The 15395-nt window shown below is 41.6% G+C and overlaps 1 protein-coding gene across 1 annotated transcript in view; it reads left to right on the top strand.

Annotated features, from left to right (window-relative positions):
• LOC104073748 (nuclear receptor coactivator 7-like) overlaps nucleotides 1–15395 on the top strand; it is a 49969-nt gene that overhangs the window by 31068 nt on the left and 3506 nt on the right. Inside the window, 4 exon segments of the mRNA XM_009573633.1 lie at nucleotides 1–193; nucleotides 1665–1833; nucleotides 10707–10867; nucleotides 11814–11833. The exon segment at nucleotides 1–193 is cut by the window's left edge and continues 18 nt beyond it. Of these exon segments, the coding sequence (XP_009571928.1) occupies nucleotides 1–193; nucleotides 1665–1833; nucleotides 10707–10867; nucleotides 11814–11833 (543 nt within the window).

The raw sequence follows: 15395 nt of genomic DNA, 5'->3' as shown, positions 1-15395 counted from the left end.
GATTCCTGCTGTGTTGAAAGGAAAGCACCTTCATTAGAAATCAGCTCAGCAGCAGCAGAGGAAAAGGATCTGAAAGAGTCTGTGGACTCTTCATTAGTACCAGCTATAGACAAGACCTGTCAAGAAACACAGTTAGACAATCAATCAGAAATCAGACTGTGGCTGCTGCAGAAAATTCAAGTGCCAATTGAAGGTAGGTCTTTGGTTATCCTTGTTTCCTCTGAGACTTGGACAGCATTATAACGGTAACCTTTGAATTGATAGCCTTCTGCTCTAAATTTCCTCTTTCTATAATACCTGGTCTTTTTTTTTTTTTTTTACTCTTGTATATTATATTTTTATATTATCTGCTATTTAGAAGAAAAAAATACCTTCAAATTCCCTAAGCTTCTAGTTTGATAAGTGGCTTGTGTGCTCTTTCCATATTCAGTGACACTGTTTACATAATCTTCACCTCTATTTACTGGCTTTGAGAAGGACAGTGAAATGTCATCCAGTTGCAGTATGGACAGGGACACTTCATGGCCTAGGAATCGTCTCTCTGTATTGGTAACTTCTGTTGCTTCAGTGAAGCCTGTCAGTGTATTTCTGATACTATCCAAAGAAGTAGTGCATTGCTGTAAAGGGGGGGTACCAAAGTATTCTTGACACTATTTGCATCTGTCTAGTGCCTTTCATGCTATGGAAACCCTTAAAGAAGTGATAAATAGGAATATATGTAGAGTCTTACTGACTGATCGTTTTGTCCTGATTGATCATTGGGTTATTATAAATAAAATTCAGGCTGTTGCTGGAAAGCATATAACAAAATGAAATCTTACTTTAGATGGCATGTATAAATATTACTATTTCTACCTCAGCCCAGTGCCGCTAAGCACTAGTCCATGCTGGGGCGCTGATGCTCCTCTCTTGGTAGTTTAATGAACCAGTGGACATACCCTTGATTCGTATCAGGTGGTGGGGGATGATTGGAGTAGACGTCTTTATTTTACAAACAGTTGTTCTTACAATGATTTTCCCTTTCTTTTGGAAGTGTTTGTATCTCGCTAGTTGTATTTGGTGATCGTTCTCATTGGGAGAGGAAAAAAAAAAAAAAAGACTGTATGTGTACTCCTAAAACGAATGAGGCAACTTCAGTGTGATTGAGGCTATAGTTTAATAAGCAATTTTTTTGTTGCACTAGTGACATGAACTTAAACTGCTCTTATGCTTGACTCTGTCTTGTGCAGACGAAAGGTGTTTGTATGGCTGTCTGACTGTCAGAGTTGAGGAACTGATCGGGCTCTTTTTTTGGGTGGGAGTGGGTGTGGGTGTGTGTGGCTGTCCCCTTTACTTGCCTGCTTCATGTTGCAGTTTGCACCCAGCCTGATCATCTTACTGACTTGTTTTACAGGGCTATTCTGTACATTGCTGTACAGAATAGGGTGGATACAGCTGAAGGGCGATACAGGTTGTGACGCAATGGGAATAAATGGCCACAGTTTAGGATGAACAAGAATTTATTAAACCAGTTTTGCTATTGAATGACATGTCAGGTTTAATTCTGTGTACGGTGCCTCTGAGTATTCCTTTGCACGAGATTATTAATCTTTGTGACAATGTTTTATCAGCTGCAGTATTTGTATTTTCCTGTAAACAGCCTATTTCTTTTGTCTCTCATTCAGATATGCTTCCTTCAAAAGAGGAGAAGAGCAAGACTCCTCCAATGTTTCTGTGCATTAAAGTAGGCAAGCCCATGAGAAAGTCCTTTGCGTCTCAGAGCACCACCATGTCTCAACAGTATAGTAAAAAGATAAAGCAACCAGAGTACTGGTTTGCTGTTCCTCGGGAAAGGTAAGCTGTCATGCATAGCACGAAAACATGTTTGTCTCTTGTTTTTTTAAATGTGTAGTGCTTTCTAGAGTTGAATCTGACTTATACCTACATGGTCCAAGATGTGAAATGCAGCAAGGATGCTGAGATGAGGAGAGGGGTGCCCTCGTTTCATTACATGCCAAAGAGATAAAGCAGTGTTTGTTGCTGGTCTAATATGGCTCCCAGTGGGAAGGAAGAAGGGATCAGGTGCCACTTGGAAGATGAAAAGAGGGATCTACGTGCAGCTAACATGTCATAAAAAGCACTGGGGGATGATCTGGGTTTCAGCTGTAGTATAGGAAGTGAGGGAAGAGGGAAAAAGGGAGCAGTGGCAAGAGAGGCAAGGAATCCACTAAGGTGCCAGCGATAAAAAAATAGGTATTTCACATGAGCAAAGGGCATGATGTGGAAAAGGGAGACACTCCTAACTGAATGGGTGTGGCTATTTCTGCCTTCAGGCCCATAAAAAAAAGTCCCTTTCTTTGCAATAAAACCCATTTAAATGTTTGATGTGCCTGTAGGTGTGTATGTATGCATAAATAGTACTATAGCAAAAAAAAAAAACCAAAAACACAAGAAAAGAAAAGTTGAAAGCCACGTGAATTGCCCAAGAATTTTCACTGGCTGTGAGGAATCAAATCCCTCTCTCTTGCTAGCAGGCAGCTAGAGCAACTCTTCTGTCTGTTGATGAACCAAAATAGGGAAATCAGTGGTCACACTTCTGGTGAATTAGATACCAGGAAGGAAGAATCTGAACTTGTGATCAATCTCAGAGGTGTCTCTTCAAGATGCAGTCAATTTTTTTCTTGTTTTTTAATAATTTTTCAGAATATTTAATTTTATTTTGAAATTTATAGCATGTGTGTTGATTTAAGTGTTTATTTCTTGTATTTTAGAAATAAGTGTTTTGAGCAGACCAGTAGTGTGGAAGTTGCTGGCCCAGGGGAGGAGGGGGAGAGGTTTAATCCAGCTGGAATGTGGCCAGAGGGAGTGTAGGAAGATAGCAAGCAAACCTTTTTTTTTCTGGTCAGGTATTGCAAAAGGGCAGGTTCAGAAAATTCTAGGTTGAAGTGTGAGTAAATACTTCAAGGAGTTGGAGTGATGCTGTAATACAACACAAGGACAGTTGCTGCTTTGGGGATAGTGTATCTAATGTTGAATAAAACTGCTGAGCTGAACTGAGGTTGTCTCTGATTGTTGTGCTGTGCAACAGGTAGACCTATTAAGCTTCTTACCACAAACTTGGAAAACAGCTTCTTTACTTGTTGTTTTATGAGCAGAATTTTTCTGATCAGTGAGGGGACCTAATCCGTATATAAGCTGAAGTGTTGACAACTGATTTATACTTATTTTTTTAGAGTGAGGAAAAAGTAATTTCTGCAGTGAGCTGTTGCTGCAGCACTTGGCTGTGCTGGCTGACAGGCCAGATCTTTGCTCTTGGGGCTGGTGTTCAGATCTTGATCAAATGTGGTAAATGTAGTATAAGATTGGGTCATTTTGGTGCCAGTCATGCATGCCTGTTTTAACACCACAGAGGTGTATAAAAGATCATGGGGCAAAAATTAAATGCGATACCCACTCCTTTGTATTAATGCAAGACATGTCTTTGCCTAACAAGTCACTGTTTTCTTCAAAGTCGCAGATGCCTTCCCAAAGCAAAATGCATCGCTTCCTACCTGCTGGTGATATCCTTGCACCAGTATTGCATATACATAATTATCAGTGTTGCATCTTGAGTGCAATGGACAGTGGGTCATTTGGGATAGCTTTGCAATGTATTTTTAATACAATGTATCAAAATAAGTTTAAGAACATTTGGAATGCAATTTATATTCATGTATGAAAATATCAAGAATACCACTCTCACCTCATTGGCCATAAAGCAGCATAAATAAAGCACTTTTTGTCCAGTGCAGTCACAGTAGCTTTTGCATCTCAATGCACAATGTTTCTTAATGTTTTGTAGTTATTAAATCTTAATGTTTCATAGTAATTAAAAAAAATCAAACCAAACCTGGGTTGAGATTGTGAAGAAATTGGTATGCACGTCCATAATCGCTGTAAGTTAAATCTTCCTCTGTTTTGCATTTAGTTATATTTTTCCATGGTCTCTTAGTGTTTGCTGTCATCAGTTGCGAAAATGGCTCCATTGTCAGTCTGGGCCCTGTAGCCCGCTGCTCCCAGCAGAGCTGCTCATCCATCTGCAGATTGCTGCTGCTTTCCTGGCCTTGGCAGGCTGTGGGAAAGCTGCATTGGCGGGGAAACTTACTTATCTTTTAAAATTTTTAATCTTTTTTTTCCTTTTCTTTTTTTTTCCCTTTCTCCGCCCCCCCCGCCGGAACCTCTGGGAACATTATTAATACAGAGAGAGAAGACTGATATTCTTTATAAAGGCTATCAATAAGTCTTAAGTCTTTCGCCTTTTGTGACTGTTGTAGGTTTTCTCTCTTCCTACGTGGCTTCCCGGGTGCTGAGAGTGTCCTGGCGTGCATCGCCCTGTGACCCTCACAGCGCAGCTGAGTTAATCAGTGACTATTGGGCTGCTTTGCACTGCCCGCTTGATCACAGTGGTGCTCGCCTTGACACGTAACAGGGGAGATGGACACCTTGAGTTGCCTTATAAACAGATTACTACAGATTACTCAGCCTAGATCAGCTTCTTGTCAGGTTCAGCTGAGCAGAGGCGCACACATGTTTTTGGACACTAATAGAGAGATTGATTCTTTTGCTGAGAAGTCTTCCAATGGGTATAGCTTACAGTATTAGAGGGTAAGTCTGTGCATGCTCTTACTACATGGATTTATGTTTAAATGGTATGTAGGTTTTCAACCCTAGTGGATTTTGAATAGTAGTAGGCCAGTAATTATGTCACAGATTGCCTCAAGGTCTTGCAAAGGAAAATGCCTTGCACTGGGACAGAGATAGTAATACAGAACTTCTTCATTTATAAACATGTGTCCTAACAAATAATTTTCTCATTTTAGCATTGACTTGTTCTTCAGTTGAGAAGTAAATCTCATTGATTATCAATAACATAAATTTGGCAGACAGGTTTGGTTTATGAATGTATAATTTGCATTGATGTTGGTGTAAAAGACATTGTACTGAGGTCATGCTGCTGAGAGGGCATCCACTTTTTTGGAAGTTTTTTCGAGAGCAGGCAGATTTTCGAGGAGGAAGAGTAATGGGTTGAGCCTTGCTTCTCTTTTTCAGTCTTAGCTTCCTGTCCCATTGATACTTTTTTTTTTTGTTTGGTTTGGGGAGTTGGGTGAGTTTTGGTTTGGTTTTTGTTACTATTTCTGTGGGGTTTCCTTTTGTAGAGCAAGATGTTGCTTGCTTGTGACTCCTGTTAGTATCAAGTGCGTAACACCTGGTAGTTAATATGGTTGCAGCTGAGATCTGGAAGAACTTGCAGCACAACTAGCTGGAGTCAATACCTATGTGATGCTTCCATGCACTTATGCAGGGCTTTGCATATGCAGGGACGATGATTAAGATGGTCCTGATGCTGAGGGATCACTCCATGTTAATGGAATGGAATAGGTAGCATATAAAGCTTAGATTTAGACTCCTTTTGAATTAGCCTTCTACAAATAGAGTACTCCTAGACTCCTGATAAATAAGATATCAAACTATATAGATGAAACCTATGAAAACCTGTTTGTATCTGTAGCTTAATATCTTATAATGAGGGCTCATATAAGTTTATATAAGCTCATATAAGCATATGAGGGCTTACGATACCTTAGCCCTCGTAAGATTCATGAAGGATCATCATCATTTAGACAGGCATGTTTATGACAAGACTGAATTAACTTCTTTTTCTAAGCCAGGAGCTGTGGTTCGACTTAGAGCCTTTGTACATGTATCACAGGATGCACAAACCCTCTCCCACTACCCAAACACACAAATTTGGAAGTAGCCCCCCTCCCACCTGTGACTGACTTGAAGACATTCATTTATGGAAAACTGCTTTGCCTCTGCCCTCAAAGAAGTCAGATATTGTTGCCATATCAACAGAAATGGTGGTGGTGGGGATGTCAGTTTCGGACCTCCTAAATTAAAGTATATCTTCTAGAAGAAAAATAATTTCCGGTTCCCCCTCAAAAATCAACTGTAACTTGACAAGTTGTCTGGTGTGTTTTATTGATAATTGCCTTTGCTCTTTTTCAGTGCATTATATACCTACTTTAATTTTTCTGGCTTCCGGTCCCTGGTTGTTGTTGCATCTGTATTACCAGTATTCAGTTCCTCTTAATGTAGGCTATCACACAGTATCACTCCTGTAAGCTAAATAACTGTTTTTGCCTCTTGCTGTACGGCAGTTGGTTTTGCATCTCTAAGCTGCCACACTTGAGCATGACTTAGGAATGGTGCACCAGAGATGGACAGGGTATTCCAGCAGTGGTCACCAAAGTGTCAAACACCAAAGTAAACACAATCTCATTCCTTCTGCTGAATGTTGCTTTCTTGGTACACTCAAGGATCGCACCACGTATTGTCATCAGTGTGCTGGTGCGGAGCTCTTGCTCCAGAATTCAGAGCCGTTATCCCAGGTCTCTAGGGTCCTTCTGCCAAGGATAAAGTACCATCCTGCAAGCACAGTCTCTGCTCACTGTTTATCAGTGTGTGCTCCTCTGTTCGGATGCATTGACACACAGCTGATTGTCCCCAGTTTACTAAGCAATGCAGTGGCATATATACTCCACAAAGCTTTTGTCTTACACTGATTTTCACACTTTGCTGCCATGATCTTTGTCATGTTTTGTACTCTCCCAAATTAGTTTTCTACTGAATTTATGTCCTTCACTATAAACTTTTTTTTTACATTTATTTTGTGCCCTCAGTGTTACTATGAATGTATTTGTAAGCATATTCATTTCCTTTTAATCTGGCTACAGCTGGAGGGGGTTCCCTCTTTAACCAGTGTTCCATCTTTCATTTTTGATTTGTGTCTCCTAGGTTTCCTGTTATCATCTTTTCCTTTTGAGTAATTTCTTTCTGGAGTGATTAACTTCAGGTTTCTGAAATTGTTCCTTTCCAAGTATTTTATGTTTTCTTGATGTTTCTCTTGTTAGTGTATGACACACTCATAAGCATGTGATGAGTTCTAGGAGAAATTTCCCTGCAGCTGTCAAGTTGGCTACAAGAGTAGTTGGCTCAAGCAGTAGTTTTTCAGTTTAAAAATTGTCTCCAATTTTTTCGGTTTGGTAGCTTGGAAATACCACTACAGCATAATGTTCTCAATTTTATTAACAGAGGAGGGATGCTCTGCATCCCCTTTCAGAATGACCTCACTGCTACAGTCACCTATTTCTCATTTTATGCTGCTGCTTCTTAAATCTGGAGTGTCTAGATTTATTCAGCATCGGTCCATGGTAGAGGAAAACTTAGTTATGGACTACTTAAATAAACTGAGCATATACAAGTCCATGGGGCCTGATGGGAAATATTCTGAGTGTACTGAGGAAGTTGGTTGATGTTATTGCAAGGCTGCTTTCTATCATCCTTTGAAAGGTTATGATCATTGGAAGAGGTCCTTAATAATTGGAAAAACAAATAACTGCAACCATCTTTAGAAAAATCGAGGGGGATCTGTGGGAACACCGGGCATTCAGGCTCGCCTTAGTCCCTGGGAAGATTATGAAGCACATCCTTACGGACACCATTTCCAAGCATGAGGAGGGCAAGAAGTGATCAGGAACAGCTATCGTAGATTTACCAAAGTCAAATTGTTTTTCTACTAACCAGATAACTTTTCTGTTTGAGATGGCTAGCTCTGTGAACAAGGGGAGAGCAAGGGATTGTTGTTTTACCATGACCTTAGTAAGGCTTTCAACACAACCTCCCATAGTATCCTTATAGCCAAATTGGAGAGATGTGACCTAGACAGGTAGACTACCAGGTGAGTGAAAAACTGACTGGACCATTGGGCTCAAAGGTTGATAGCTAGTCTGAGTGGCAGCCCAGGTGCAAGTGGTATTCCTTAGCGACTGATACTGTTTAATGCCTTCATCAGCGACATGGACATTGGGACAGAATACACCTTTGTCATTTTGGGGGATGACGCCAAGTGTGGGGAATGTTCATACAGTGGAGGGCAGGGCTGCTGTTCAGAGGGACCTCAACACAGAGGAATGGGCTGACAGAAACATCAGGAAGCTCGGAAAGGGCAAATGCAAAGTTGTGCACCTGGACAGGAGCAGCCCCTGCAGTGGTACAGTGTGGGGACGGGTGGCCTGGGGAGCAGCTCTGCAGAAAAGAAGCTGGGGAAGTTGAGAGCAAACTCAGCATAAGTCAGCAGTGTCTTTGCAGTAATGAAGGCTTTACTTCTTGCTGGCCTGCGTGAGGAAGAGCATAGCCACCATCTTGGGTGGTGGTTATTCCCCTCTTCCTTTTGGACATGTGGTTAAAAAAAGCAGGGTGGGGAAGAGAGGAAAAAAAAAAGTAGGATGGCGCCAGTCCCTTCTCAGATCACATGCTGCATGCATCGGAGGATATTGTGATTAGATAGATGAGAAGAACAATGTGAGACTGGTTATGCATGGAACAGGTTGCATGGAGAGGTTGTGAAATCTCTGTTGGAGATTCTCAGAACTGCAAATGGACAAGGCTCTGCAACCTCCTCTAACTTGGAAGTTAGCTCTACTATAACCAGAAGTTGGCCTAGATGATCTCCAGAGGTGCATTACAACCTAAATACGTTCTGCGATTCTGAGATGAGAGTATGCTGCTCTCCTCTACCCACCTGCATAAATGTGCTTTCAAACTGATCTTAGCCAGACAGCAGCAACCACTAGTTTTATTGTTCTTTCATAGGGATTTGTAGGAATTAAGTAGTTAGCTTTCCAGACTAGGACTACTGCACATAAAATACACAGTGCTCAAGTTGAATGTCTCTTTCAGTTAAAACTCACATTACTTAGCAAAGAGATGATCATACTGCTCTTTCTGAAGCCTCTGAGCAAGTGAAGAGGAATGGGGCATGCTGAGTGGCACCTGTTGATGTCGGAAAACTTCTGCAGTTAGAAGAAAACGTCTTGACTAAAAATGAGATGATACAGCTTTTGGAAGTGCCTTCCACGGTTCACTGGTTTTAGATCTATGCAAACTTGTAAGCAATCACGTGGCTTCTCAGAAGGGGGAAACCCTTGGCAATGGGAGCATGATGCTGTTTTAGCCTTTTCCAGGCAATTACTGGCAAGAAGTATCCCAAAGACTGATTGCTTGCACAGTACTACTGTGATCTCTTGTGTGTGTTGCTGGAGAGGAACGAATAGCAGCTAACATTTTTATTTTATATCAGTATTAGCTGCCTTACTTGTTCTTGATGAAGGGAGGCTGCTGATGCTTCAGGAACTAGTGTTGGGTGTTCACAAATTTAGGACAATTCTACTAAAACTGTATTTGGTTGTATATATTAAAAATGTTTCACAGGTACAGTTCTTATCTGATAACAAAAATTTAAACTCTGCTAGAACATCTGTTAGCCCTGCACCACAGAAGCATTTGTGAATGTGCAAAGAAGAGAAAAAACTGATGGCAATGCTAATTCATTCCTTTTTCATGGTTAAGAGGACATTTCCATGATGAAGCAAAGTCAATCCTTTATTCTTTCTGAGGAGAGTGGAAATTGGATCCAAATTTCTTGAGGCCAAAGTGGGTCAAGCCCCTCCAAATATCTCACTTTGACTGTGAATTAGTATAGCTGTCATGAGCAGGCAACAATTTCAGGGCCTGTCAGTTTATGCAGTTAGAAGTGACATCAGACTCTAGCCCTCATTGGTAGGAGCGTAGAACAAAAAATGTAGACTTGATTGGAAAAATCTCTGGAATTATACTAGTGACCGAGAACAAAATCCACCAATGCTGAAATGGTGTTTTAAGATTATTTGTGCATATCTATCTATCTATCTATATATAAAAAATAAATATATAAAAATCCAAGTAACTTGAAATAATAGGGGGAAAATGTCTAAATTTCTCTAAGATTTTTCTTGGTTTGTATTGATCAAGGAATTGCTGGACAAAACTTTCTGGTGAATAACTGGAGAAAGATCCAGTGTCATAAGTAGTTACTATCTTTCTATCTGCCCTCTTTAATTAGGATTTGATTTTTTTGCTGGCAATTCAACTTTTTGTACAGTAGATCCACTATCGTATTCCTGTCTGAAATTGCATGTGTTCATTTTAACTTTAATATACTACATAAATTCCTTCTTTAGAAATTGTTTCACTGTTTGTTATGGATGTTGTCAAAGAACATCTCTTTAAAGACAGTGATTGAGAGCTGACTGCATTTATGGAAGTGCATACACTGCTGGTACTATATCATTAGCAAAACCGTCAGTAACTGCTTATTTTCATTGTGCTAACAGAATGAAGAATTGTTTTGTGGTTAGTCTCTATAACTTTTAGAACACAGCTAGAAATGTGGTGTAGATTTTACTGGTGATATCTTACGGCTTGGTTTATGCAGGAGTTCAAACTAAATAATTAAAGTGACCTTTTTTTAATGGACTTTTGTGAGCATGATCTAATACCAAACAATTTGTCGTCCCGATATGAATTGTGTGGGACTGGTCAAGCCACTTAGTTTTTGCATGATGCTTTAGCTGTGTGTATAGCAAAGGGAGGAGAAAAAGTATTGTGGGGACGGAAAGCAGAGGAACCTTGAAATACTTCAGGCTGCCAGGTGGAAGGAGCTATTGCCTTGTGTGTTATGCAAGGGTGGAAGTACACGGGTATCCTATTTGTATGGTTGTCCTGTCTTTGTCATTGGGCAAAACCTCAATACCGCATGTGTTCATGGACCACTGCACAACAGTTGTCTCCTCCTCTTCTGTTTACAGGGTGGATCACTTGTACACATTTTTTGTTCAGTGGTCACCAGAAATATATGGGAAAGATGCCAAAGAGCAAGGTTTTGTTGTGGTAGAAAAGGAGGAGCTTGACATGATAGACAACTTCTTCAGTGAACCCACTACTAAAAGCTGGGAGGTGAGTGCTTACTGCCGTTGTATGAAGCATGTGCATATCAAGTGTGCATCCCCATGTTGAGAATCTCAGCACTTGCTCTTTTGATGATTTTTATGGTGTTTCTTTATAATGCTTGCTGCTTCCTATAGAAGTCTCCTCAAGGCTTGTATCTATCTCACAAGTGTACTTCAGTCCTCCTTTCCTCTCTCCCTAGAAAGAGCAGGCAAACAATTGGGAGCTCCGTGGTGTGCAACCAGCAAAAGTTGTGTAAATATTTTGGTTATATGATGTTAACCTTTTGCAAAACTATACAGGTGTATGTTGTCAGTGTTGCTAAATTCATGTTGTATTTATATGCTACAAATAAAACCTCCAAAATACATATGTACCGTAAACACCAAGAGAGACTCCGGTGTGCTGGTTGAAATGGATTGGTATGTGATGTTGTGCCATAGGCTTGCTTCTCAGGTGCATGCAGCAATACTGTTTGAATATTGGTTGTAAGATGGATAGGTTTTAGACTGGGAATTTGGCTTTTTCATATGGGGGCTTTTGCAGTCTGTTTTAACTACTTGGCATGCCTGTGTTTCTGTCTGTCTCTTGTGCATACAAAGCCTAGTTTCTAAGGGAAATAAGCTTGCACACATTTTTTAATGATATTTCTGAATGCTAAAGCACTTGTTGTGCTAAGGATATGGATTAAATTAAAAACCAGATAAATCCCTAAGTGGGAAATACCTTGATGGTGATTTAAAAAGTGATCTGATTCTCTGTCTTAACCGTAAGCTTGTTTTTAAAATTCTGCTGCCCTATTCCCCTTCCCTCTCCCCAAGCATTTCTATCTTCAAAGTCCTGTTTAAAAGCGGAGCTCGGGAGTGGGGCTTGTCATTTGAAATGTAGCAACATCACCTCTAATCCCAAATAGCTTTTATTTTTACAGTTTCATAGTTTCTTAATGTTGGTGCCTTGTGAACTGCAAGATGAAAAAAAAAAAAAAAAAGTAAGTCTTCATTTCCTGTTTTGCCCGGAGCTGAGTGCAGTCATATATTGCACTAGATTTCACTGTTCGGTTGTTATTTGCATGCCATTTTCATAAAACCAAAATGAAGGAGGAGGGCCAGTGATCTGAAGAACAGAGGTGGGAGAGATCTGGCCACACTGGGAGCTTTTCTCTCATTGTTTTATTTAAATATGTATTGGGAGAAGAATTAGCTGGAAACAGCTCTTAAAGGTGTGTCTCTTTTATTTGTAATGTGTTCAAGCTTTACAAATTTAAAGTAGGTCTGCCAGGAAATCTCTATTGAAAGTCCAAATTTGGGCATGATTACTGTGAAAGTTTCACTCTCCCTTGTGGGGAAATAGAAAGTGTGATTGTAGAGAAGCATATCAGCAATTTTATTCCAGCGTGCCGCGGGCAGTAGCTGTCTGTCATGCTTGTGGGTGAGAGCTCTTGCCACTAGAGTAGGGAAGTGTGGTGGATACTGCAAAATAAACTGGTAGATCATGAAAGGGAAACAAATGCCTTCGAATATTCGTATTCTTTACTGTGCCAGACCTGACCAGGAGGAACCTTTTGTGGAGGTATGTTGAACTGTGTCCCTGTTTGAACAGCATGGATCTGATACAGCACTTCTGTCCTAGTAAAAAAATGTGCTCCAAACTCAGATGAATTTTAACAGGGTATTTCCACCCCAGGTAGCTTGCTTTCTCAGTCCCATAAAATCTATAAAAGATTTTGTAGATCCAGTTTCTGTAGTGGTTGATTCTTTTAATCTGTTTCTGCTTTTGTGTGGTCTGTAAATATCTGATCTTGCAGATCCCTTTTTTTGCATTTGTTGACTCCAAACTTCATTCAAATGTGCGCTTCAGTTATAGACTGAATAGGTACCTATGCAGTGAAGAGGGGGGCTTGTCTGTCTTTGGAGTTGATTTGCAATTTACAGCTGTGTTAATAGATTTTCTGTGGTTGCCTGTGTCTGTGAGTTTGGTTGCATTTTGCTACAGACAGTAGTTGCTGGTTGATTGACTGTGATACTACCCGTCCCCCCTGCCCCGGGGGGGAGACTATTCCTAGAAAATAGTCTTCGAAAGAGGAGTTGGGTACTTTTGATATAAGGTGAAAAAGGTGTTCGGGGGGGGGGCGGGGAGGGGGGGAGAAAGTAAAATAAAATAATGGCCTGGGAGATGAGGCAGGAAGGAAAACCATTCAGGAGGTGGAAAAAGAACAAGGATAAAAGCAGAAAGACCGTTTTCCTTTAACAGTTTGTTGGTGGTTTTTTTTTTTTTTTAAATTGATCTTAATTTTGCAGTGCAAACCTTCCCTGAAATTGGCCATATGAAAAATTTTCCAGCACAGAATTCCCTCCAGTCTCAGAAGACCCAGGACTAGATCCCACTGAGCCTGGGCTGGAGGGGCAGGATGTAGCTGTACAGCTCTTCTGGTGTCACCGGCGGGAATACCTATACTGCCCAGGTGTGCAGGCGCACTTAGCATTAATTCTGCAGGCTGAATTTTGCCTTCTGGTGGTCCTTCCCATCTTTTCCTAACCCCGCTGTGTGCATTGGAGCACCAGTGCCCAGGTGCCCTGCTCAGGGCAGCTGCCCTGGGCTCAGGTCCAGGCATCTGCAGGTGAATGCAGGCTGGATGTGAGTGCATGCAGTGGCCGTGTTGCTCGCATCCCACTGGAGGTGCTAGGTGTGACTGACGGTATTAGGGCTTTGTCCTACCAATGGTGAACTCCTCACCAGTCCTGGTCTTCATGAAAAGCTCTGTGCTTTGTGGTGTGGTTAAATCTGCACCTGGAGTCAGTCCAGTGGATTTGTTTTCTTGCCTGTGGGGCAGGTGTGTGTAGGACCTCCAGGCACTTGGCAGTTGTCTTGACTGTTGACAGCTTCTGCAAGTTCAAGGCGCGGAGGAGTTACGCAAAACTTTATCCATGGGTAACATGAAAGTCATTTGGAAGCCATATTTACAGGGAGGTGTGTGGCAGCGGTGCGGTGTGCTCTGCAGCCACATCTTGAGGTTCCTGCTCCAAGATAAGACTTCTGTGGTGATATGCTGATGGAAGGAAGGCAGTTTAAGGTTTCCTGTTTGTTTTGTAGTTAGGCCTCCTTGCTTCCCCTTTTCTTCCTCATCAGCCCCATTTCTGAGCTCTTGCTGTTGCTTCCTCTTTGCCATGGTGGCACTGAGCCCCAGCTAAAGCCGCGCTGCCGTGCACAGTGTGCCTCATCTCACCTCCCACCGCTGTGCAGAGCCAAGGCTCCTGTCACTCGCTAAGCGCCCCGAACTGCACTGAGGGATTAGCAGCTTTCCAGCCGTGCCACATGCTGCTCTCTGCCAGCCGGGAGGCCAAGCATCCCAGCAGCAGCTCGTCAGGAGCCAGGAGACCTGGACTGCTGCTGCCAAGGGGCGAGGTGGCGTCCTCCCCTCTGCAGTGAGCTCCAGGCACCGTGGGTGCTGCCAGCCTGGGAGTTCCTGCCCCGCGCCACGTTTGGGCTCCTGTTTGCTGCCTGCGCCGTGTGGGGTTCAGAGTTTGACCCCTGTCTCTCTCAGCACCTTGTAGGCTGCTGAGTCCTTTTATAGGCAAGCATTAAGCGTACGGACTCGCATTCTCATTTTGTTTCCAGCTTTATGGGAAAAGGTAGTGTGGCTTACTTGTAGTTGCTGGAGAGAAGTCTGTGCTTCGTTTTATAAGTATTTAAATTCAAACCTGTCATTAGAAATATTTGTATGGAGTCACCTTTTAGAATAATACAATGTGCTCTCTTTATGAAGTCTTAAGCAAAGGAATAAATAGAGGTTTCCAAAGAGCTGTTTGATCACTTTCAACTAAGAATGTATTTTTATAAAGACCTTGACTCTCAGAATGAGTATTTTCAAGAACTTATGTAAACTGAATGCTCAAAATCTTATTCATTACATTTCCTACAAGACAGGACTTTGAAATACTTGTTCAAGTTGATTTTCAGTTTTACTTCTTTGCTATAGTCATTCTGTTTCATTTTGTGTACACAAAACCATGTCCGAGTCACTAAAGAAAAAAGGAGAAGTGAAATTTTAAACTTTTTCATATTCTCATGCATTAGCACCTGAGAAAATAATTGATATACTCAACTAGCTGCATGAGAGAAAACAAAGAAGCTTCTGTGTCCTCCTCAGACTCCCACAAGACATCTAGTTCAGATGCGTGTAGTGTGCCTTGGAAGAAGTAGGTGCACTTTAGCCTTCTTGGGAGCAGGTATGTCTGAGGCCGACCACATGATGTCACCTGCTTGCCTCAGTGTTTATTAATCCCAAAGGACTCTACAGCTGTGGGAAGTCACCAGGGCGTGAAAAAATTCTGGCTGTGCTGTTTTAAAGACACCTTGCCAGTTAAGAATTTCCCCATTTAGTTAAGGCTGCCTGTGCTTGATACAACCATCCCATACAGTGGTTTCGCTCCACAGAGTGTCACAGCTGAGGAGTATGTGGTTTTAAATTAATTTGCTTCAACAGAGGATTAACAGTGTAAGAGCTATGCTTTAGGTTGGACACTTGTTCTCTTGCCGCAGATCATTACTGT

Source organism: Fulmarus glacialis, unplaced genomic scaffold (genome assembly GCF_000690835.1).
Source record: "Fulmarus glacialis isolate BGI_N327 unplaced genomic scaffold, ASM69083v1 scaffold38772, whole genome shotgun sequence".
Classification (NCBI taxonomy): domain Eukaryota; kingdom Metazoa; phylum Chordata; class Aves; order Procellariiformes; family Procellariidae; genus Fulmarus; species Fulmarus glacialis.
The sequence above is the reverse complement of the archived record's forward strand: the minus strand, read 5'-3'. Positions and strand labels throughout refer to the sequence as shown.